The sequence below is a fragment of the Colobus angolensis genome, unplaced genomic scaffold (genome assembly GCF_000951035.1).
Source record: "Colobus angolensis palliatus isolate OR3802 unplaced genomic scaffold, Cang.pa_1.0 Scaffold179, whole genome shotgun sequence".
Taxonomy (NCBI): Eukaryota; Metazoa; Chordata; class Mammalia; order Primates; family Cercopithecidae; genus Colobus; species Colobus angolensis.
This window is the reverse complement of record NW_012114921.1, coordinates 4,725,797-4,751,499: the sequence shown is the minus strand read 5'-3', so window position 1 is coordinate 4,751,499 and position 25,703 is coordinate 4,725,797. Positions and strand designations below refer to the sequence as shown.

Below are 25,703 nucleotides of genomic sequence, written 5' to 3'. Positions count from 1 at the left end.
AAGTGAGCGGGTGGGATGAGATTGTTTTTAAAGACCTTTCTAGCTATACAATTCTGAGTCTTTGAAACTGGGTTATAAAAGCGAGACAAGAGCAAGTGAGTCTTTTTGAGCACCTACAATATGCCAGGCACTGTGCTCAGCAAGAGGATACAGAACAGGCACATCTGGGTTTGAATCCCAGCTCTACCCCTTCCTTGCCGTGTGGCACTGGGAAAGCCTCAGGTATGAATCTGTAAAATGAGAACAATACGGCTGTGGGATCTTTGTGAGTTACAAAGAATAACTTACACAAGGCCAGGTGCATTGAAATACTCAGAAAATGTCACATTTTTATTTAGAACCCACCTTCTCTCCCTGTGCTTTTGTTCTGGATAGTGACACAGGCTTATTATTTTTGTGGAAGTCCAAACTCAGTGTAACACACAAAGCTCTTTACTGCAGCTTGTAAGTGTCTGTGTGTGATCATGGCTGCTTCCCCAGCAGCTTACTGGTGGTGGGGTTACTAAGTAGTTGTTGAACAGTCTCTGGCAGGCACTGTGGAGGCACCATATTGGTGTCTACCACTGGCCCACGCTTTTCTGAAAAGCTGAAGGGACGCCCTCCTGTAACGTCTGAGTGGCCTGAGGAGTGGCAGCCTTGCGCAGGAATTACCTTGCTATTGTCCCACTCCTGGGTTTTCATCTGTGTGTGGATGAGCTCATAGGAGGGTTCCATGGCATCCATGTCTGGTTTGGGATAACCAGGGATCACGTTGTGTAGCTGGAATCCAAAGGTGAGCAGCCAGCTGTTAACATCTGGATGGGAGGGAAGCAGAAACATCTCCGTGGAGTGAGTGGACCTCAGATACAACCCATCCCCATCACACAGCCTGCAGTTAGCTGCAGGGGGTGGTGAGGGTGTGGATTGCTGCTGGTGGGAGAGTCAACTGCTACATACACTTTGGAAAATGGTTTCACTCTATGAAAGCCAAATGTATGGGACTCAGCGATCCCAATCCCAAGTATACCCAAGAGTGATGACACCGAAATAGAACCCAGGTTTCTGGACTTCCTTTGCTCTTTTCACTTCAACTCCCAGGACCTCTAGCTTCATACCCAGGGGCAGCTGTTGACAGATGAAGATCCCTCCTTTTCAACCCAACATCCATAGGAGACACTTACAAAGGACATCCAGACCCACCAAAAGGAAAGATTTTAATGATTGACTTGCAACAAGACAATTCACTTAAGAAACACACTCCCCTGCTCTTCCACCCCCTGTGCAGTGATTAGAGCTTCAGGGTCAAAGTCCCACGGGTTACAGAGATGGCCTAGGCTGCGATCAGAGAGTCTTCCCTCTGCTTCTACCTTTTATTTACTCTGACAGCCCAAGGATGCCACAACCTCCCTGTGCCTCCATTTTCTTTTTTTTCTTGAGACAGTCTTGCTCTGTCACCCAGGCTGGAGTGCAGTGGCATGATCTTGGCTCACTGCAACCTCTGCCTCCTGCGTTCAAGCAATTCCCTGTGTCAGCCTCCTGAGTAGCTGGGGATTACAGGCACCCACCACCACGCCCAGTTAATTTTTGCATTTTTAGTAGAGACGGGGTTTCACCATCTTGGCCAGGCTGGTCTTGAACTCCTGACCTGACTTGCAACAAGACAATCCACCTGCCTTGGCCCCCAAAATGCTGGGATTACAGGTGTGAGCCACCATACCCGGCCCCCTTCATTTTCTAGTCTTTACACTGGGCTTGGGGATCGAGTCCCATAGGCATGGGAATAATTGATTTTATAACATTCCTTGGGGTTACTAATTATTAGGTGTGGGGATAGACAGGATTTTGCCATGAACATCTGGCTCACTGGAGAATGGAATCAGGAAGCCAAGACATGAGGAAATGAAGAGGACCAGTCACCTGGCCCAATATTGCTGAGTGTCTTCTATGTGCCCAGGACTGTGCCATTCAGACCCTCATTTCACATACTCACAACTCCGAAGGAGAGATGAGACATGGTAATGAATAACTTTGATACAAGGAAAGATTAGAGGAAGGCGGAACTCTTTCATTTAGACAGGCTGACAAGACCACATGCAGAAGGTGGCATTTAAGCCAGACACTGAAAGCAGTGCCATTTTTGTCAGGCACTGGCAGAGATGAAGTGGGCACTTCAGACAAAGATGACTGTACAAGGCAAGGCCTAGAGAGGGAAGGTGTGGGTGCAGGGAGTGTTCAGGTAACCAGAGAGCAGCTCAGCCAGAAAGGACGACTGGCTGGAGCAAGAAGAGCCTCAGATGGCAGGTGGGAGGTGAACTGGGGCCAGAGGGAGACAGACAGACAGACAGCCTGTGTCCCAGCATGGCTCAGCCTTCCTTGAAAAGGCATAGCTGAAGATGCCAAAGCAGATGTCGATCAGAGACTAAGAATCCAAAGTCTTGAGGAGGCAGAATTTTGAGTTGAGCCTCAGAGCCAAGCCTGATTTTGGCTTCTTTCCAGTGGAGATAGAACCCTGATCACAGAGGTCCTGTTTAGTTTCTAGGATGATATAGTTTGAATATTTGTCCCCTCCAAATCTCATGGTGAAATTCGGTCCCCAATGTTGGAGGTGGCCTAGTGGGAGGAGTTTGGGTCATGAGGGCAGATCCTTCATGAATGGCGTGGTGCCCTCTCCGAGGTAATGAGTGAATTCTTGCTCTATTAGTTCATGCAAGAGCTGGTTGTTTAAAAGGGCATGGCACCCCTCCCTTCTCTCTTGCTACCTCTCTTGCCATGGTCACACTGGCTCCCCTTACCTTCCACTATGAATAAAAGCTTCCTGACACTGAATAGATGTGGGTGCCATGCTTATACCACCTTCAGAACTGTGAGCTTAGTTCTTTATAAATTACCCATGAGTCTATTTTCCTTATAAATTACCCATGCTCAGGTATTCCTCTATGGCAGCATAAAACAGACTAAGACATAGGTAAGTTTAGGCAAAATTGCCACCTGCCACCCACTGAATTCATCCTATTGGTGGGAGTGACCTATGTCCCTGTCACCACTGGGTCCCATATTGCTATCCCATTCAAGAACCTCACGTTTGCCTTTGATTTTGTTTTGTTTTCGGGTCGTCCGGGGCCCCCTCTCCCGAGTGTGCAACTTGGTGGTGCCGAGATGGAGTGGTGGTAGAAAGGGAAGTTTGGAAGTTTGGAGCTTGGTTCTACTCGTTTCAGCCTTACTAGGCAAAATCAAAGAAAGGAAAGAACATGGTAGTTGAAGCAAGACAAACCCAGGTCCAAATTCTGGCTGCCCAACTTACAAACTGTGTGAACTCGGACAGTTTACTTAACTTCTTCGAGATTTAGTTTCCTTATCTGAATAGTGACAGTAGAAATGGTTTTAACCATACTTTTACGGAGAAGAATACAAAGTGTTACCATTTGGTGGCAGTTATCGTGTGGCAGGAGCTATTCTGAACTTATACATAAATTACTGGATTTAATATATTTTGACTCTTTTTGAGACAGGATCTTGCTCTGTCACCCAGACTGGAGTTGAGTGGCATGGGTCAAAGAGATTCTCCCACCTCAGCCTCCGGAGTAGCCAGGACCACAGGCGTGCCATCATGCCTAGCTAATTTTTTGTAGAGATGGGGTCTCGCTATGTTGCCCAGGCTGGTTTGGAGCTCCCAGGCTAAGCAATCTGCGTCTTGGCCTCCCAAAGTACTGGGATTACAGATATGAGCCACTGCACCTGGCAGAGTTAATGTATTTTGAAGAATACAGCTCAGTGCCCACTCACAGAAGATTTTCTCTATTTTCCCCCAACCCATGCTTCCACATCCCAGGACCTCCATTTTCTCCTCTCTAACAGAAGAAGCTTGGACTAACTTTTCTTCAAAGTCCGTCTTCTCACTGAGTTTTTAAGAGTCTTTGATTCTATAAATCATGGCAGATGGTTCTTTGGGAAATTAAAACAAACAGAACAGGAGGGAAAAATGCCCTATAAAGCCATTTTGCCTGAGGCTAAGAACTTGCATCTGAATTTGTAGTTGCAAAGGAAAGCTTCTATAAGGAATACTCCAAATTCTCAGGAAACTAGGGGGCTGAGAAGAGGCCTGGGCCTTAATTACAAGTGATGGAAGGTGGAAAACTTTCCTATTATGCCTTTAGGAAAAATGCTGAAAATGAATTTATTCATAAGTTTTTCTTCAGTGCTCCTCTGAAGAGCTGGGAATTTTACTCTTCCTTCTTACCATATCAGAAGTAGATATTTCCCTCAAGTGAAAAAATTCCTCTTCACTCATCCATCCCAGAGTCTGGTGTTGTCACAGGGGAGTGATGAAATGTAGGCAAAAATAATCCCTCCCCCCGCCCTCCTCCCTCCCTTTCTCTCTCTCTCTCTCTCTTTCTTTCTTTCCTTTTTTTTTGACAGGGTTTCACTGTCACCCAGGCTGGAGTGCAGTGGCACAATCTTGACTCACTGCAACCTCCGCATTCCAGGTTGAAGCAATCCTCCTGCCTCAGCCTCCTGAGTAGTTGGGATTACAGGTGTGCACCACCACTCCCAGCTAAGTTTTGTATTTTTAGTAGAGACGGGATTTCACCATGTTGGCCAGGGTGGTCTTGAACTCCTGACCTCAAGTGATCTGCCCACCTCGGCCTCCCAAAGTGGTGGGATTACAAGTGTGAGCTCCCACACCCAACCAATAATCTCTTTCATGTGTGTGGTTTTGTTCTTTACAAAGTGTATTTGAATCCAAGAATGAGGGTTTTGGAATCAGAGCAGAGTTCTAATCCAGCCTTGCCACTTCTTAGTGGGCCAGTTACTTTAGCTCTCTGAACCTCAGAACCTCACTTTTCTCCTTTGTAAATGGGGTCAGTGATCCCACCTCACAAGCATCAAGTGAAGATAGAGTGCAATGATGTACATGGTATATTGGTAGTGGACATCTTTTGGTTGCCTTCCCAGCAGCCCATTCTGCCTTCTCTTTCTTTTCTGGAGTATTAGTGTAATTATAGGGAAGTTGACTCCACCTAAAGGGTTAGCATGTGACCTAGGCTAAGCCAATTGGTGCATTCTTTCCCTCCAGCCACAGTAAGTGCTTCAGGGATTGTCCTGTGACCTAAGCCTATCTTGCTGGAATATATCTCAGGACATTTGAAGAAATTTTTCGGAAAAAAAAAGAATTTTGTTGTTGTTGTTGTTGTTGCTGAATGTGAATGAAGATGCATGTAGTCTACCTGGATGCTAAGAGGAAAGGTTTAGCGAGAAGTAATAGTATCTTGGTTCTTATTCGTGATTGTAAATCTTTTCAAATTTGCTAAAAACTTAACTGCTTATATGAAATCTCTTCTTTGCACACCATGGGTTCTCAAATGTAGGATATGACCCACTATGTAGTAAAATCAATTTTGTGAATCATGACCAGCATTTTTATTGAAATGGAACAGACTAGATTAGAAAATGAGTGCCTCACACTTAAGTATTCTTTTGCAAACCTTTTGTCTTAGTGTTTTATTGCAACATAAAATCTTTTTCTTATGGTGGGTTCATAGGCAAAGAAATTTGAGAAAAGCTGTCTTGGACCCTGTGATCTATGAAGGTGGGTATTATACCTCACTCCTCTCTGGATCCTTAGTACAGGTTTGGGAAGGAGTACGTATAAATAATATACTCTTTGCTGGATTTAACTGACTAGAATATGGAACCCAAACTGAAAATGTTAGGTGCCCCTTGGTGGTTGGTTGCTTTGTTAAAAGCTGGATTTGGAGGCCAGCATGATTCTAGTGGAAGATGTTCTGGAGTCGGAGAGCCCTGGATTAGAGTCCTAGCTCCATGGTCTACATCTGTGTGACTCTGGACAAACCCTTCACTAGAGCCTCAAATGACATTTGGAGTCTCATCTGCAGAATGGAGATAATGATGGTGATCTCATGGTTGTTGCAAAGTTTAAAGGAGAGCATATCTGCCAAGTGCCAGATAGCATAGAGAGTTAGTTATGTTAGTGCTATTCTGGAAGGAGACCATATGTATATGATGGTGTACAAAGAAAAAGCAGGGAGGGAGTAATATTTTGGCAAGATGCAATGATTTTTTTTTGATAGAAAAGTACGTTTCCTATTTCACCATATTTTTTTCAGCTACAGTAACCTGCCAAGACATCTCACAGGAAACTCACTGGAGGGTGAGGCAGGGGGTGTGCTTAATGCAGACAGATGTAATGGAAATGTCATCTCAATCTGTCAAGTTTCTCTAGAACTAGCAGCCAAGTTGAGCATGATGAAGGCTGTGAAACATTGTTAGGATATTCATGTTTATCCATAGGCCCCAAGTCTGTTTTCATCACACCTGTCCACCACCTTGTTTTCCCTTCTTTCCTATGCTCTTTTTTCCCCTCTTTTCTTGCCCTCTTTGGATTATTTTCTTAGTCTTCCATTTTATCTCCACTGTTGACTTATTAGCTAGGACTCTTTTTTTAGTTTTTGTCTTTTTAGTGATTTCTCTAGGGTTTATAATACACATATTTAACTTATAGGTAGATATTCTAACTTCAATCTACATATCAGGAAACTGGAATTCAGGGCAGGAAACTGGAAAGAGGATGCTGTTCTCCCCTCTTTCCTATGCTTGGGATGCCTGCTCTCAACGTGTGACAATGTGGAACTCTTCTTGAAAAAGGAATTCTTCTACTGCTGTCAGCAGAAACAGGGTCCAGGTGGGGGCTACCAAGTTTGGGAGCCGGGAAGCCATGTCTGTAAGGGGCATTCATGTGAGCTGTCATGTTGCCCCTCTACACTTTTGTATTATATGCGCTGCCTTCTCTCTCTGGAATGTCTTTCTCCCCCATTACCTGGTGAACACCCACTCAGGAGCTGGCCTCAAATGTCAGCTACTTTGTGAAGACTTCCCAGAATGCCCTGGGCAGAGCAGGTGGCTCTTCCTCTGTGCTTCAAGGGGCATCTGTGCAAACCTTTGCCATGGCCATCCCCTCTTGACAGCAGTTGCCTGTCTCTCCCCTTACAGTGAGAATTCCTGGAATGTAGGGATCATCTTTCTATCCCCAATCCCTGAAACAGTGGCTGCACAGAAGAGGCAGTTGTAGGATGAAGGAAACTGCCATAAAAGAGGGCGAGAGGACTGAATTGCAAGACAAAAGAGGGGAGAGACTACTGGCTTTGCAAGTTGAGACGTGCCCAATTTTTGCCTACCACAAACTCTCTTATGTAAAAAGTGTGGGCTTTACCCAAACCCCCACCCACTCTCTGTGGGGTTGGGGGCCTCTGTGGCTAACCTGGGACTGGCTGCTTGCTGGGAGGGCTGTGGTTGCTGGAGACATCCCTGCCTGTGGGACCCTGGGACACTTTATATTCAAGTTGCTTTCACGCTAGTGGAAGGCAGAGCTCACTTTTCAAGTCAGAGGGTAAAGGAAACGGAACCCACATGAGCCAGGCACTGTGCTAGGTACCTCAGGAAGTATTTCATTTCACCCTTGCAGCCACCCTACAAGGTAGGTGTTCGTTTCTCTTGTTCCATATGTTCCTTATTCTTTTTTCCCCTCTTTTCTTGCCCTCTTTGGATTATTTTCTTAGTCTTCCATTTTATCTCCACTGTTGACTTATTAGCTAGGACTCTTTTTTTAGTTTTTATCTTTTTAGTGATTTCTCTAGGGTTTATAATACACATATTTAACTTATAGGTAGATATTCTAACTTCAATCTACATATCAGGAAACTGGAATTCAGGGCGGTTAAATAATTTTTGTAACATGTCATAGCTTCAAAACGGTGGATCCTTCACTCTGTTCTTACATTATCTCAGATTGAAAACTAACTTTTTTTTTTAAAGCCATACCTTAACCCAATCAAGGACTCATAAGCAGTTTGATTTGTGTGTCAGAAACTCCTAAAGTGCAATCCACGGGATGTATCCAATGAGATATTAGGATTTCATGGTGAAAAAGGGGCTTTCACAGTCAAATAAGTTTGAGAAATAGTGGGAAAATATATGAAATAGTTCACTTTTGTCACACTTCCCAGAGCTTATCATACACCGAAATATGCCATGAAAATGTAATAATGGTGGTGACCCTGACAAATTTATTTGATGCTGGAACCATTTTTCCAGAGTATTTTCTGAACTAGTGTTTCTTCAAATGGACTTTGGAAAATGCTGCTCTAAGAGAAAGTCAGTGTTTCCTGTCACCTTACACCACCTTTCTCAAAGAAGACTAAATCTTGTTAGGTAATAAGAGCACTTTATGGGGTCCTGCCCTGAGTGAGCCGTGGTCCTTACCTGTCATGAAGCACTTGATGTCCTGAGAGTTACTGATGGGGTTGTTGTTTTTGAACATATAGAGATTAAAAGGCATGATGTTGCTGCTACTAAGGTGCTGCCACAGCTCGTGGTCTGGGCTAGTCCAGCGTCCGGCCAGCACATCATAATCTCGCCGGCCCATGTGGACAAGCTTGGTGAGTGGATCATAGAGGCCACCATGGTAGCCTATGATGATCTGAAAGTTGGGGTTGGTATCCATGTAGATCTCCCCATAGGCTGTGTACAGGATTTGCTTGATCATCAAACCTGTTCCACTAAAGACAGCAAGAGGGGTCCCGATGTTGTCACAAGCGATGTAAAACTCGTCACCACTGCTCAGCTCCATGGCAAAGAGGTGTCCTTGCAAGTCGTAGTAGAGGGAGGTGATCTCAGAGCTGGAGTGGTTGTAGAGGTGGGTGACCTTGGTGGGGTTGGTCAGGTCTGCATAGAAGAACTGTAGGTGGTGGCTGTGGCTGCTCTTGCTGGACACCCGCCGCCCCAGGCCGTCGTAGCGGTACCTGACACTCCAGCCGCCAGCCCGATTGTAGGCCTTGATGAGTAGGCCAGCTGAGTTGTACTCAAAGATATCACTGCCACGCTGCCTCAGGAAGCCATCCTCGTCCATCTTGTATTGCACGTCACCCAGCCGAGTGATGCGGTCGCGGAGGTCATACCGTAGCGGTGTGAGCCGTGCACTGTTCCCAGGGCTCAGTAAGTGCAGGTTTCCATTGAGGTCATAACTGTAGCGCCAGAGTGGCTTGTCATTGATGGAGACTGTCTGCAGCTGGCCGTCAGCATCGTACTCATAGGAGTAGCGGGTGGTATTGGCGTAGGGTCCCACCTTCAGCTCCTTCTTCACTACTCGCCCCATGTTATCATACTGGACAGTCATCCAGTACATGAGCGAGCGGAAGATCTCATACTGCACTTCCTTCATCCTGCCATATGCATCAAAATGCTTGGTGTGGGTCATGACAGCTGTGGTGATTATCTGGTTAATGTCATAGTAGATGACACCAAACTTCCCAAACTGCTCTGTCTTGCCTGACACATCATCATAGCGATAGAGATCAATGGGCAGCGGGGTCTCGTTGATCACAGCCTGCATGCTGGTCACCCGGAAGCTATTGTCATAGTTGTAGTCAAAACGGGCATTGACCATGCCTTCCTCGGTGAAGCGGAAGATCTGCCGGTCGATCAGGGGCCCAATCTGACGGTAGCGGATGGTGCAGGTGAAGCCCTCGTTCTGTAGGTTGATGGTCTTCAGCATGCCTGCCGTCTCGTCATAGGTGAAACTGACCTTGGTGGTGTCGTACAGTGTCTCCGCCAGCTTCGACAGTTTGCCATACTTGTATATCACCCTGCGGCCAGTGCCCAGGTAGAAGGTGTGGAGGAGGTGCCCATCCTCAGTGAAGTCCTGTATGACTGAGGCATTGCCCTCAGGGGGCTGATAGATGTTTCTGTAGTAGCCCACTGAGCGGATGGTCTCCAGTGTCTGCCGTGCCACGTTGGGCATCGTCACAGAAGAGAGGCGGTCATTCTTGTCGAACTCAAAGATATACTGCCTCTGGCTGTGTAGTAGCAGCACCATGGACTAGAGGGAGAGGAAAACCAAGAGATGAGAGGAAGGTGGTGAGGAGAAAGGGTAGCTCTACATACTCGAGACTTAAAGGGAAGGAATGAACGTCCAAGGAGAATCCTGAGTTTCCATGGTTCTCTTGAGTTGTGCTCCAACCAGAGTTTTCCAACAGGAGTGCCACAGGATACTGCAAATGTGTTACAGATGTGCCAAGATGAGGCTTTCTCTCAGCCTCATCTTGGCACATCTTTAACCTTAGCACATCTGTAACCTACCTGGGGCCTAGGCCTCCAGGTACTCAGGCCATTTGCTGTCCTATGGTGAGCAGCCTCGTGCGTTTGCCCCTTTGTGCAGTATAGACCTGGTTACTTTTGTGTGTGGTAGGGTGTGAGAATGGTCGAGAAGCTTTGGCCTGAAGTGTGTACAGCAGTCTGGCTTCCTTGCCCTGGACTTCTCAAACCAATCTTCCTACTCAGGCAAGAATAAGCTCCCCCAAACACAGTCTGACAATTTATTTTACCTGCTAAACAGTTTCTGCTGACTCCCTGTGGCTTGCAGTATGAAGACCATATTTGAGAAGGGCATTTAAGGCTTTGCGCAATGACAGGTCATACGCCTACCCTGGGGTAGGGCAGGTGTGATGGGAATGGGAGAACCCGGTTTCTAACAATGGACTCCTTGTGCGGCCCTGGGAAAGTTCCTCTCCTCTCTGGGTTTGGGTTTTCAGTATGTTGGATGACCTCCAAGGTCTCTCTCTTAGTACTAGCACAGAACGTCACTTTTGGGGATACTCACCCAGTGGGTAGAGGAGACTCACCTCAGAGCAAGCACAGCCTAGGCCCTGGATGGGTCACCAGGGTCAGGAAACAAAGCAGGGATCTGGATACTAGAACTGGGGCATGCAGTGCACTTGTTCTCAGGAAAAGATCAGCAGATAATAGGCCTAAAGGTTTTATGCTGAAAAGCTACCATTTTCTCCTATTTGAGAACAACTTTTGATTTTAGGTCATTTCTGATTCCTACCCCTGGGATGAAATGAGTTCTGACCCTATAGTAGAATAGACTTACTAAGGCCATGTCCAGCACTTGAAGCTCAGTGCCTCCTGCCTAAGTACTGATCCCTAGGCTTCTGCCTGGTTCTCCACAACTGGATTGTACCACATGCCCTAGACCTGGAAGCAGACCCTTGACCTGTGTCTGAACCGTGAGTCCTGCTCTGCAAGTCCAGTGAGTGTTTGGGCCTCTACTCTATCAGGCAGGTCTTTCATGTTCTCCTGCCCTAGGACCACCACCTGCCATGGCATCTCCATGATCCATCTAGATGCCTCTTGGGACCCCTTGCCCTCTGTGGCAGATTTTCCTGAACATTTCCTTTCAGAGACATGGGTCAGATATAGCCCACTGAGGCCACCAGGCTGGGCTTGGCCATGAATGATTGGCCTTCTGCATGGCAAGGCCAGTGATGCAGGGAGACAGACACCTGCCTTCTCTAAGTACGTGTAGCTCCATGTCTTCCCATCAGCGAAGATCCTGGATGTGATGCGGCCCGCCTGGTCGTATTCCATTCTTTCGGACATGATGCCTCTCTGGATGCCAGCAATGTGACCCCCAGGGGAGTATGTCACGTTGACACCATTCAGCCTGCTGCTGGGTGACCAGAGGCTGGGCCGCCCCGCCTGGTCGTACAGAATCCGAAGGGTGAACTTGCGGTGGTCATCATAGATCTTCTCTGTGCGTGTTACACGGTCAAAATCCAGAGACAGGAGATTTCGGTTGTGAACCTGGAGAAAGATTGGAAGGAGAGAGAAAATTAATCTGGACTATGAGAACTTTGGTCTCATGGTCCACGTGGCTCTCAGCTCTGCTGGGAATCTCTTGAGTACAGGAGGGAGCACAGGTCCTGTGCAGCAACAGACACGGGTTTGAATCCTGGCTCTGTCATTCATCAGCTCTGTGAAGTTTCCTCACCTGTAAAATGGGGACAATAATGCCAATTGTACAGGGCTGTTGTGAGGATGAAGATGATGCCTATGTTGCGAAATCAGTAGCTGTGACCAAAGAGGATCTGCATGTTTTCTAATGCGGTTCTTCTAATGAGGACACATTTTAAAAGGCAGATCCTTCTTGACTCCCTGCTGAAAACAGATCTACTAAGTGAGCCCAGCCAGCAAATAAACTGACCCATCTACTCCACACCAGACACTGAGGACACCAAAGCTCAGGGAGGTGAAGGGATTCATCCTGGATCTCGTGGCTGGTGAGTGACGGAGTCTGGACTTGACTCTCACCTGTACAATGTGCCACCAAACACTCAGTGGTCCTCTGAGCAATTCTTGGCCTTCTGGGGGCTCTGGACTTCCCAGCCCCTCTGGGGTGTCTCCTGCCTTGCCACTACAATCAGGGCTTCTTGATTGCCAGAGTCAGTACCCAAGACATCTTCCCCGAGGTGCTGGGAGGCAGTGAGTGTTTGTCACTGGGGTGGCTCTTTTGGCTGTGGGCCGAATGGGGACACAGTCCTGGCTTTGAGGCACTTTGCTCCTGCCTTCAGGATCGGGAGTGCCTTGTATAAACTCCACCTGGGCTGCTAGGTCAGCACACACTTCAATTTCCTTTCAGAGTCAGAAGGACAGGGCTCCTACAGACATAGTGGTAAGTCAGGGTTTTTATATTTTAATAAAGAAATATACTTCAGGGGCCTGTTTCTGTATTTGGATTTGCCCTGTAGGCATTGGTGGTCCCTGAAACATTGCCAGGTATTCTGGAGCTAAAATACTAGTTCCCGCTAATTGGTGTCTGGCCTTATGGGACATTTGGGCACGTTTTCTGTCTCTTCCACTAGTCATTGCTTAAGGTTGACAAGTAGTAAAGAAGACCCAAGAGGAAAGCAGATAATTAGGTCACATGATGCAAAATGGCATGTGTGGACCGAGGCAATGAAAGGCCCTCTGGATCCCTGTGTGGTTAAAAAAATTGGGTCCAGGTCTAGGAATGAAGACCAGGATTCTAGCTGCAACTTTGTGACCAACTTTTCTATCAACCTTGGGCAAGTGCCATCCCCTCTCAGTTTCTTAGTTTCTTACTTTGTATAACAACAGTTGTTGTGAAGGTTGAAGAAACTTAGTAAATCAGTGGAGTGCTAAGCGCATGGAAGGTACTGAATAAATGGTTGGAATTATTTCCATTAAATGACAGCAAATGATCCTGGTCATCTGAGGAAGGAGAGACGTGTCTGTCTCTCCCTTCTCCCATACAAATCCTAAGGCCTTGAAAATTAAGATTTATAATGACGATGCTGATTTTCGCTGTGAATGACCTGGTTATAATAAGGTTACCTTCCCTGGGGTAATCAGACACAATTGCAGACGCAGAAACTGTGTGGCAGATGATTCCCATGAAAACTCAGAGGCGTTGGAGGCTGAAGCTGTGTTATTCTCAGAGAGGGCACAGGAAGATACGGGGGCTGTGTCACCAACAATGACAGAGGCCTTTTTAAAGTATCTTTTGGAAGGTCCGCCTATGACTCCCCTCAGGGTGGTACCATCGAGCCAGCTGCCCCTTTTTATCCCTGGAGGATCTCTAGTGAAGCGGAGCTGTACCTTTTTGGCAAAATTAATAAAATTAAACAGCTCACTGGGGAGCCGCCTAATGTGTTCTGTGCTCGGCAGTGGCGGCAGTGAGATTATTTCACCTCTTTATTTAAAAAGTTCCTAGTTGTATAAAAAATGAGCTCCATTATGGGGAGGCACACCCAGCTAACATTCTAATTGCACCTGCCACCACTGTGGGTGGCCATTTATTTGGGAGGACATGTAGACGTGGCCACCTGACTAGAACACCATCAATCTCAGGTTGGGAGAGGGACCAGTTAAAGCCTAGGAAACTTTTGGTCCAGTTCACACAGCAGAGAGGAAATCCTAATCATGCTACTCGCTGCCATTTATTGAGCACCTGGAGTCTATTGGCGCTAGGCTAGGTGCGTTGAGTGTATTATCTCGTTTCTGCAGAGGCACCTGAGGCTCAGAGGAGCTGCTCAAGGCTCCACACGGCACAGGCAGGAATCAAACCCAGGTCAAACTTCCCACTGAGGACACTGCCTCAGAGGCGCATGCAGGAGTCCCTGCGAATTCAGACAGGGGGCTCAGTGAGGCCGCAGAGAACAAAGACAGCTAGGCCTTCCTCAGAGAGCTGCTGCAAAGCTGTTTCCCACAGTAGATAGTCGCTAGAGCTCTTGGCTGTTGAGGGAACATGTGAAGCCTGGTTTTGCCAGTTGTGTGATATTGGATAAGTCACTTAATGTTTCTGTAGCTGCTGTGGGCCTATTTTTCTAGTTTTTTTTTTTTTTTTTTTTTGAGACAGAGTCTTGCTTTGTTGACCAGGCTGGAGTGCAGTGGCACGATCTCAGCTCACTGCAACCTCCGCCTCCCAGGTTCAAGCAATTCTCCTGCCTCAGCCTCCTGAGTAGCTGGGATTACTGGTGTCCATCACCATGCCCAGCTAATGTTTTGTATTTTTAGTAGAGATGGAGTTTCACCATGTTGGCCAGGCTGGTCTCGAACTCCTGACCTCAAACAATCTGCTCACCTCAGCCTCCCAAAGTGCTGGGATTACAGGCATGAGCTGCTGCACCTGGCCTATTTTCTAGTCTTTACCAACACCTCGCTATGAGACTCTGGAAAAATCGTTTACCCTCTCTGGATCTCGGTTGTCTCATGTACAAAAGAGGGGCTTCAGTGAACTTTCTTTGCTGAAGGGCAGGGGACTTAAGAGAGTCGGAGCTGTGTTGCTATGAGGACACTTCTGGAATGTTAGGAACATGTAGCTCAGTTCTGTAGTTTGTTTCAGTTCAGCAGGTATCTCTTGAGCACCCGTGGTCTGCAGGGTGCTATGCTGAAAGCCACGGCTAGTTCATTAACTTTCCCTCTGTTCATCACCTGCCTTTCTCAAGGTGGCGGAAAAAGAAGCTGGGCACTCAGGCCCTGGCAGAGGCTGTATTCTACAGAAACATGGGATGTGAGGCAGACAAGGAGCTGGCTCAGGGCATCCACATATTCAAAAGCACTCTGAATATAAGACCATGATGCCAGTCCCAGCAGTGATGGCTCAGGTGAGGCCATTTTGGAGAATGTAGCTTAGGTTCTAAGTAGCTGAACTGAATTTTGGGACATGTTAGCAATAGTAATAGCAATAATGGTAATAAATAATAGCAATAACAATAAGAGTAGCTATTATTGACCACTTGCTATGAGCCAGACTCTAAGACGCTTAATATATTACTTTTTTTTTTTTTTTTGAGACAGAGTCTCTCTTTGTTGCCCAGGCTGGAGTGCAGTGGCACGATCTTGGCTCACTGCAAGCTCCGCCTCCTGGGTTCACACCATTCTCCTGCCTCAGCCTCCCAAGTAGCTGGGACTACAGGCACCCACCACCATGCCCGGCTGATTTTTTTGTATTTTCAGTAGAGACGGGGTTTCACCGTGTTAGCCAGGATGGTCTCGATCTCCTACCTCGTGACCTGCCTGCCTCAGCCTCCCAAAGTGCTGGGATTACAGGCGTGAGCCACCATGCCCGGCTTTTTATATATTATTACTTCTAATCCTTGTAGCAACTTGTAAAAGTGGTCTTGTCCTTCCCACTTTATAGATGATGAAATTGAGGCTCTAAGACTAGTGATCTGTCCAAGCTCACTCAGGGAATAATATAAGCTGGAAATTCAACTCAGGCCCATCTACCACCAAAGCCAGTAGTCTTTCTACAAGTCAAAACTAAAAAGACATACAAGGGTCTCTGATCACACGTGGTTCCCTGCTTTAGTTCCCCCCTTTTGCAGATGAGTAAACTGAGGTCCCAGGGAATTTCCAGAACAGGGACCAGTTCTCCAGATTCACCCTTCTCCTTTCCCCTCAGGACACAGCCACCTCCAGAGGCCTCGCTCACCCGCAGCCGGCGCCCGAAGACAGTGACCTGGCCCCGAGCCTGCTCCTTGCGCTGCCGCCACTCCACCAGGTTGAGGCCGTTGTCAATGGGCAGTGTGACATTCCTCTTGCCCACGGTGGGGTTGACAGTGCCAGCCAGCAAGTGGGGCTCGGTCTGCAGTGCCACCTCCATGCCGTTGGCCAGCAGCAGCCGCAGGGAGCCGTCGGCCCCAATGTAGTAGCTGTTCCGGACTTGGTCTGCAGGAGAGGACAGGCACAGACTGCTCAGAAGGAACGAAGAGGGAGGGAGGTGTGAGGACAGCAGAGGCAGTGGAGGGGACTTTAAAGGATGCTTTTCCTAACTATAAAAGCAATATGTCATCACTGAAGAAAACGAGGAAAATACGTGGAGAAGACCATCCAGAATCTCAATATCCAAAGAAAACCATTGTAAATATTTTGTACATTTGTAGATTTTCGGATATTTCCAAATGCCCTTGCAGTTTAAAATAGATAAGAGTTTTAAAATAGTTACAGAATTTTTCACTGATCATTGTATTATATCATGTTCCTGAATATTTTTTAGTAAACATTTTTCTTAATGACCATACAATATTCCACTGTATGAAAATAAGTTATTTAAGCAAGCCTCAAATAGATATTCAGTTTGATTCCAGTTTTTCAGAATTATAAGTACCACTGTATATATTTAGTTTAAACATCATTCTAAGTGAAAGAGAAGTCAGATGTAAAAGGCTACATATTGTCTGACTCCACTTACATGAAATGTCCAGAATAGGCAAAAATCTCTAGAGACAGTGGTTGTCAAAGGCTGAGGGGGAAGAGGGAAAGTGGAGCAGCTGCTAATGGGTATGGGATTTCTCTTTGGGGTGATAAACATGTTCCAGAATTGGATCATAATGATGATCGCACAGCTTTATAAATTGTATGTTTTTAAAGAGTAAATTTCATGCTATGTGAATTATACCTCAAAAATACTTTTCAGATAAATCAATATCCAATATCTTCATTTTAGATTTTCAAATCAAAATAGATTCCTACAAGTAGGATTACTAGAGCAAAGGGTTGAATTTTTTTTTTTTTTTCTGGAGACAGGGTCTTGCTCTGTTGCCCAGGTTATATAGTGCAGTAGTACAATGTGATCATAGCTCACTGTAACCTCATACTCCTGGGTCCAAGCAGTCCTCCAATCTCAGCCTCCCAAGTAGCTAGGACAATAGGCATGCATCACCATACCTGGCTAATTTTTAAAATATTTTATAGAGACCAGGTTTCAATATTTGACCAGGCAGGCCTTGAACTCCTGGGCTGAAGCAATCCTTCTACCTTAGCCTCCAAAAGCATTGGGATTGTAAGTGTGAGCCACCATACCTGGCAGGTTGAACAGTTTTAAGGCTCTTGATACACTCTAAGGTAACAATGTTCTTTATAACAAGGAGAAAAATGTAACTCTGACACTTAAACCACTGACAGAATGCCAAAAAAAAAAAAAAATACATAAACACGTTTTAAATCATTGTCACGGGCATATGACCATGATTTAAGCATAGAAATGATTTGAAATTTTAAATTTGATTTAAAACATTTTAACTTAGATTTTTAACTAAACGAAACTTCTGGTGAAAGAAGTAGATTTCAGCTGTAAAATGCACATAGAGTTGCTTTCTATAGATGAAAATACTGTCTTTGGGTTTGCGCTGCACTCTCCTGTCTCTGGCCCTTCCCTGCACTGCCCCCCTCTTCAGTAAGTGCTGGCTTAAGACTCCCTCCAAGCTCTGCTAAAATGTCATCTCTTTCCAGAAGCTTCCCCTCTTCCACTGGCCAGAATACATGACTCCCTGTCCTGTACACCCCTTAGCCTCTCTATGGGCCTCCTCAGTGGTCTTGCAGCTGAGGGGTGTGGGAGTCACTGCTCCATTAATGAACAAATTCTCCAATATTTGAGTGCGTTCTGTGAGAGGCACAATGGCACAAAGATTAAGAGCTTGGCTTTGGAGCCAGGCTACTTCGGCTCAGGTTCCAGCTCTGTGGCTGCCTTGCTGTAAGATCTTGGCCAAATTCTTAACCTTCCATGCCTCTGGTACTTCATCACTACACTGGGACAATAATTGTACTCTGCCTTGCAGGATGCTCTGAGGATTGAGTGAGATCATGAATGTGAAGAGCTGAGAACTGTACTTGGCATATAGTGTTATGTAAATGTTAGCTGTCACTGGTTTTATGTGCCTGGCACTGTGCTAGTCACTGTCATGTGTGTTTCTTGTCTCTCCTCTATCTCCACCATCCCATTTCTCTCTCTCTCTCTCTCTCACACACACACACACACATGCGTGCGCACGCACACACACACACACACACATCATGGTGAACTTCTCTGTTGCTGAACATGGTCCTGGATATAGGGCCCCTTGTCTTTAGATTGGCAGTTAAGAGAATAGGTTCCATAAAGCCTGTTTGTCTGGGTCCAAACACCTGATTAGGTGTGTGACTGGGGCAAGCTACTTAACCTCTGAGTGCCTCTCACTGCCTTCATTCAGAAAACGGAGACAATAATACTTACCTCCTAGGCATATGAGGTACTATATGAGGTACCTTATGAGGTACTGCTTAATGTAAAATGCTGAAAATACGCTTTGCAGTTAATAAGTGCTCCAAAAATGTTAGCTATCATCACTGTTAGGATTATATGTGCTCAGTAAACCTTTGCTGGACGAAACTAGTTATGTTCCAGGCTATGTCAAGCACTAAAGATACTTATTAAGCAACGGTTTTCATGGGAAACCCTCACTGAATCTTTTCTGCTGGAATGGCATGAAATAGGCACCCCTCTCTCTCATTCCCTCCTCTCTCCATCTTTCTCTATCACACATGCAAAATTCTAAAATCTGCCTCACACTTGCTATGCATTATTCACTGACAATCTATATTTTTCTGCCTTTGAACAGTGAAAAAGCCTGTGTCAATTTCTCCTTTAAAGCTGCTCCTTGCTGAATCCACATATGTCCATTAATAGTGACGTGGAGGGAAGAGCATCTGTAGAGACCCATCTCAGATGATCCTATTTAATGTGGGCTGTGACTTCCCAAGGCCGCTGCTCATTAGCAGCTACTTCTTATTACTTCCTACAGTTTCAACAGAAGATGAAACTGAAAGAGCTTTCACAAAGATTCTAGTGAGGCAGCTGCAAAACTGAGCATCTGAGCCTGGTACTCAAGAAGGAAAGAGCTTGGCAGAGCTACCAAAGAGGAAAAACAGGTACCATGTTTCCTGGATTCCAAGAAGTGCTTTTTCTTTTCACATTTTAATGTTTTTTGAAGTTGGAATGTGTCCATGTATGCCTTTTGAGCAGTGTGACTTTTTTCCCTCTGTCTAAAAAGTTGTTATTAAATTGATGGCACATTTTAAAACTGAGGAATGTGGCAGTTTCAAATTTTAACAAGTTGCCCAAATATAAGAAAGCCCACATGAACCTTTGAGAAAAATACTCACAGCCCGTTTAGCAGTATGGAATGGATAGATAATTCTTAATCACAGGGAAGAAGACAGGCCTGAAGGACAAGACATCTAAGTAACTGGTGGTCCTGCAGTCCTTGGTCAGGCAAGATCTTGGCTGCCTCAGAAGTTGTACCTTTGCTTGGCAATAATCCAGTCAGAGCAGAAATGTCTGGGGTCTGTCCCAACCCACTTGTGACATTATGATTATATATTCATGGTTCCCAGCTCATAACTCCTATACCCCTTGTTATAGTCTTTTGTTCTAATGTTGAGGCACTTCAGGACTCAAAAGCAGGCCTTAGGAAACAATCTCTGCCTCTCTCTCTGACCTTCTCCTGCCCTCCTCTCCAAGGCAGGACTCGAATCTGACTGTGGGTCATAAGACCTACATTTCAGAGGCGATCCTGCTCCATACCCTGGAGGGAGGAATGAGTGCTGCACAGAGAGGCCAAGAAGAATCCGAAGAGATGGGCCTTGCTGGGTTTAGATCTTACCGTTTTTGTCCAATCACATTTCTATATGGTTGTCAACCATGCCTATCCAATGAAGCCTCCGTAAAAGGCCCAAGAAGACAGGGTTTGGGGAACTGAACATATGGAGGTTCATGGAGGGGTGAGGGTGATGTACCTGGGGAGGGTGTGAAAGCTCCATGCCTTTTACCCTACATCTTGGCATACACATCTCTTCATCTATATCCTTGGTAATGTTCTTTATGATCAACTGGTAAATATAAGTATTTATCTAGTTCTGTGAGCTGTTCCAGTAAATTAACTAAACCCAAAGAAGCAGTCAAGAAAACCTCAACTAGAAGCCAGTCAGATAGAAGTTCCAGAGGCCCAGATTCGTGACTGGTATCTGAAGTATGGTGGATGGCGGGGCAGTTTTGGGGACTGAGCCCTCGATCTGAGGGATGTGAGGCTATCTCCAGGTAGATAGTGCTGGAATTGAGTTGGGGGACACCCAGCTGGTGTCTACTGCAGAGCTGATTGCTTGCTTGATGGTGGGGAGAACCCCGCCTCTGCCTGTATTTGGTCACAGAAGTCTTCTGTTGATGACTATTGTGTGAGAACAAACGAAAACACTGAGTTTTCCTCAAAAACCACGGTTAAAGGTGCTTTGTGAGGAAGAAATTCCAGTGTGTGGTTTCTCTTTCTTTGAGAACCTTTATTGTTCTTGGAGCTCTTTGAAAGGCAAAGGACTAAATTTGGGAATAAAAGTGGTTGTAAGAATATACATTTATTTTCTTATGGTAAGTTAAACTGCTTGCTAATTAATTAATTAATGAATCTAATAGAATTGCTTATCGAGTAATACTATGTGCTTGGCTCATGCTAGTCACTACACTGTCTAAAGAGATTGACTGAGCAGCCCTGTGGGGCAGGTGTTAAAATTCAGCCCCATTTCCCAGCCCCAGAGACCAAGGCTCAGAGAAGAAGAGTGACTCCAGCCAGTTCACACAGGTGGGAACTGGCACCCACCCAGAACCCCTGCTCCTCTCACCGCTTCACCCCATTCCACACAGCTTCAGCTTGCTTTCTTTCTCTGCAGAAGAAACCAAGGGTCGGTTGGTGATGTGGTGGCAGAGTCAGAACTAGAACTTGGGCCTCTGACTCTTAGCCTGAGGCTCCTTTCACTGCTTCGTGTCAAAGTCTTTGGAAGTACAAAGAGCCATCCATAGAGCAGGAAAAAATCAGGCAGAGCTTTCCCTGGTGATGGCTTCTTCTTTTCAAGTTTACTAAATCCCACAAAGCTGCAAGCCCACCTGGGTCACCACATCCCACGAGAACAATTGAGGCAGATAATTAACAGCAAGATTTCATCCTTGTGAAATCTTTTTACTTGAAGCTAAAAGACCAACCCGTAACAGGATGATGTGACAAATGCAGAGAAGGGTCTCTTTTCTATGAAATCCTAAAAGAGGCACAAACCTTCTCACCTGGGCTTCAGGAAGGACTTCTCCGTAATCACATCCCTTTCATAATTACGTGTCATTATTCTTGTCCTTTGTCCTCACCTACACCAGTGTGAGCGTGTCTGTTAATCTGGGAGTCATTAGGATGGCAGAATAGTGAGGTCGCCTGGATTAGCAGCTAATGAATTCACTGCCCTTTGTTCTGATAACAGAATAGGACAATAAAATATTATTCTGAAGCTTCTGAGAGATAATTTACTTGACCCAGGCTGGTATATTTTGTAAACTAGGTGATAATACAGAGAGTTGCAATGCTTTCCTGGTCTTGGACAGCTCCAGCAGCAGCCTATTTCTTGTGCCATCCTCCTCCAAAGGGGTCTTCCCACCCCCTTGCCTCAAAGTCCCCTGGCCCCCACCTGACTTACCTTGCAGCAGTGTGTAGAAGGCACCTGAGGCAGACAGGTTGGTGGTTATGGTGACATCATCCTTGCTGGAGGTCTCTACCTGGACATGCACTGAACTGTCTGTATCACTTCGGAAACTGCTCACCTGGCCAGTAGGGAAGGTCACATTTGTCAGGCGGCCAAAGCTGTCATACCTGGAAACCAAGGGGTGGAACTGAGTTGTAGAAATATAATGGTGCTTTAGCTGGCACTTGGCGCATTCTACCTTATGCCATGGTTTTGCTGTGCTCTGCTTTTCTTTCTGGCTGGATACATTCCCATGTCTCCCACATCTCTTGCACGGGACCTGGTACATAGATTTCAGGATGTGACTCCACCTGCTGACATCCAGCTGCAGGAAAATGACTGACCTCTCTGAGTCTCCCTTCCCTAACCCAGTGGGCATGACACCACTGACCAGCCTACTGCCCAGGAGTACAGCTATGAACTAGAATTCAATTGTGAAGGGGCAAGATGATAGTGGCCATAATGAGACAGCTGACCCGGAATCTTAGAAATGGGGGACTTCCCAGAAAGTAGTCAAGCTTGACGCCTGAATACCCTCTGCAAAACCCGCAAGAACTGGTTATATAGGTTTTTCCTGAAAAACACTAGAAATGGGAGCTATTACCCAGGGATTTCCTAGGTTTCTACACATCCTGAGAAAAGGGGGTTCTGAATTCAAACCAGGACTCAGCCTAGATAAATGGCCTCTTGCTTCTTGCAACCCCTTCCATCTAGATTTTACATCTGGCACTAAGCATTTTTGTATCTGCAACTCTTAGAACTCCATAGCTTTGCTCAGGTATGGTCTTTCTAAAGCATCATAATTGAATCTTAATTCTCTTTACTATTCTCCTGATAATAATAAAAGAAATACCTACCATCATTGAACACCTCCAATATACGAGGCATGGTGCTGGTGGCTTTTCATGCATTTTCATGTAATCCCCATTTAATACATTTTTCATGTAATCCTCATTTAATCCTAGTCTAAAAGGTATGTTTTATCTCCTTTTTGGAGGATCAGAAATTGAGGCTTGGAAAAGTGAAGTCACCTGCTCAAGGTCACACAGCTAATTAAGTGTGGGTGGAATCAAAATTCAAACTCAGATCTATGTGCTTCCAAACTGCCACCTGCCTCTGTGTCTTCAATGAACATTTCTGTACCATCCATTTGCAAGTATTCATCACATGTGCTCCTCCCTGGCAGGAGTGGGCTATTAACATTTTAATTTTTGTTTTTAATTAGAGGAGGCTGAAGTGTAAAAAGGCAGGCTTAAATAGCCTTTTCGCACTTGTGTGTGAATAGGGACATAGTTCTTCCTCTACATGGCAATATTCCTGACTGACTTCCTGGACATGGTTGCCCCTGTGTACTTCGGGTCCCCCTACTGGCTTTTTTTTTTTTTTTTTTAACTGTTTTGTTTTTACTTCTGGGGTAAAGCTGACCCCCACGTTCCTGTGAGGGTTTTCACAATGGGGCAATGAAAGTTCAGAGAGTTCAGCTCTGTCCAGGCTCTTTCTTCAGCTGGGCCTGGCTTCTTGCTGAGATTCCTGGGTCTGCAGCTCCTGTAGTATCATAGGTGGGTGGTGTGGTATCATTGGTGGGTGAGATTAGGCAGGTCTTTGCTCAGGAATTCTCTGCCCAAGGTCAGACTTGGGTGCTGCACTACAGACTCTGCCATTTGCCAACTGTTTCCGTGCCTGTGCCTGGCACAGATCACAGCACTCTACACTGAATCCAACAGTCCCTGGCACACTCTGCCACAGAGGAGGCATTGGTAGAGGTCTTCTGAATAAATCACCCCTGTTTTTGGCCTAAGACCAATTCTGGTGGAGGGGCCGGTGGCCTTTGGGGAAGTTGGATGCCTCTGTGGCTGGGGCCTTTTCAGGATGGCAGGCAGTGCTATGGCCTCGACTACACTCCCTGGGCAGGGCTGCAGGCAAGGCTGTGGCTCTATCAGAGGCTCTCCTGTGGGTGGTTGGGGGCTTCAAAAACCCATGTCCAGCCATGATTTCTCCTTTCTCTTCCTTAGTACTGAGTCAGGTTCTTCCAGGAAAAGGTCAGTCTGGCCTAGAGGAGGCTGAAATCTGGACTGGATGGTCAAAGGGGTGCACTGCCTCACAGAGCTCAGTGAGCAAGAGTTCTGAGAGACGGCGGCTAAGAAGGAGGGTGTCTTGCGGTAAAGATCTGAGATGCATGTCCGAAGACTTCTCTCATATGGAGACCCTCTCAGAGCTCTGCTCCTTTCAACACTGAGAGAGGCTGGGATTCTTTTTAACCATTTGTGGCCACTGAAAATTTGAATAGGAAGGAAACATACAAAAATATTGACAGTGGTTATCTCTGGGAGGTAGAATTACAGGTGATTTGAATTGCTTATTTACATATATTTCCATGATTTTAAAATAATAAACATGGATTATTTTCATAATCAGAAAAGTGTTGTGACAAGCCAGGTAAAACCACATGTGAGAGCTCATGAGCACGGCCATCTGGGGAGGCAGATGCCTTAAATTCCAGGCTGTGCAGAGAGAGGACAGTCTCACTTACAGGGCAAGTTGAAGATAACAATTTCCAGGACTTTTCAGCAAAATATTACTAGGATACTCCAAGTTTTTTAGCTAAAAATCAAGACCCCCAAAACTGGTTTTGCCCTGGTCAACTTAACTGTATCTGTGATTCATGATTAAGCTGAATCCAGTCAGATCCTGAGTAATCTTTTAATCAACAGGAAGATTCATTTCAGTCCAGCAGTTTAATGGGATGGGATGCTGTTCTAGGCTGATTCTTTGAACACTTGTAATCCCTGTACATACTCTTTATTAAAATAAGACTATTCACTCGGACTGTCTACTTTCCTGACCTAACCGCATGAAAAAGATTTTATTATACCATGCAAGACACTGCAAAGGCAGCTGTGGAGTTTTACAGATAAGAATTGATAGATTGTTAATTGGGGTCAGATGTCACTTTGACACTACTTCTACCATGGCCTCGCTCAAATGCCACCTCCTAAAGCCCTCCCTGGTTTTTCCTGTTCCTTCTCCCAGTATATCCTGTGCACAGCTCTATTCTAGAATGCCTCCCCTGCACTGCAGTGTTGATGTACAAGTTGTCCCCCTCTTTGGATTGTGAGTGCTTGAGGTCAGAACAGGTCTGTGGAGTCTGTGGACTGACACCATCTGGGTTCTGCCACCTGCCAGCAGCGTGACCCTGGAGAACTGGCTCTCAGTTCATCTCTGCTTCACCAGCATTGGAACTGGCATAGAGAGGAAAGGCAGGGAATGTTGGCTGAACGAATCAGTGAATGCAGGATTGGATGTGCAAGGCCTCTTTCCTGCTTTGTGGGAGAGGAGACACCATGATTCATTCACACATTTCCTCCTACAGGACTTGGCACAAGCTGGACACACAGTAGGTACATGATAAACACTTGCTGAATGCCAAAATATGGAAACAACAACTCTTACTAAATAATACTTTGGCAATCTCCCTGGGTATCTCCCCAGAGTTTTAGTCTTGAGGACAGAAAGACGCTTTGTATAAAGGCAGACAACTGCAATTATTATTGAAGGTAGCTTGTAAGGCATAATTAAATTGAGCCTAAAGATGATACAATGAAGAGGCCCCACGCCTTTAAGATCTGGTTTTCATTTTATATAAGATGGTTAAAAAAAAAAAAACAGTAATTTCCACTCTTCATGTTTTCCATTAGAAGGACTGAATGTCTTAATTAAATGAACATCAAATAGAGCAACCAATTTATAAAATTTTCTTGTCTCCTCTTCATTCATTTTAGTACCTTCCAGAGCTTGGGAAATGACCTGGATCTCTTTGCTGCTTGATCGATACCTGTAATTATCCCACCAGAACTGCTCCTTCCGACTGTGGATGGGAAGAGGTAGGGTTACCAGTCCGCTGGGCCCTGCACATCTTTGCCCTGTGAGGCACGTCTACAGAATCCTTTCTTCTCCACCACAGAGCTGCCACGACACAGTGCAGGGACCTGGAAGGAAGGGGCAGTTCTCTGAACTCTCTGGGCTCCAAGTGGCTGCCT

At 45.8% G+C, this 25,703-nt stretch overlaps 1 protein-coding gene across 1 annotated transcript in view; it reads right to left on the bottom strand.

The window, feature by feature from the left end:
• The window catches only part of TENM4 (teneurin transmembrane protein 4), a 787,916-nt gene that overhangs the window by 7,523 nt on the left and 754,690 nt on the right, over positions 1 to 25,703 (bottom strand). Inside the window, exons 29-33 of the mRNA XM_011938905.1 lie at positions 21,622 to 21,794; positions 15,791 to 16,026; positions 11,341 to 11,637; positions 8,257 to 9,871; positions 652 to 794 (exon numbers count right to left, since the gene is read on the bottom strand). Of these exons, the coding sequence (XP_011794295.1) occupies positions 652 to 794; positions 8,257 to 9,871; positions 11,341 to 11,637; positions 15,791 to 16,026; positions 21,622 to 21,794 (2,464 nt within the window). The remainder of the gene's footprint in view (positions 1 to 651; positions 795 to 8,256; positions 9,872 to 11,340; positions 11,638 to 15,790; positions 16,027 to 21,621; positions 21,795 to 25,703) is intronic.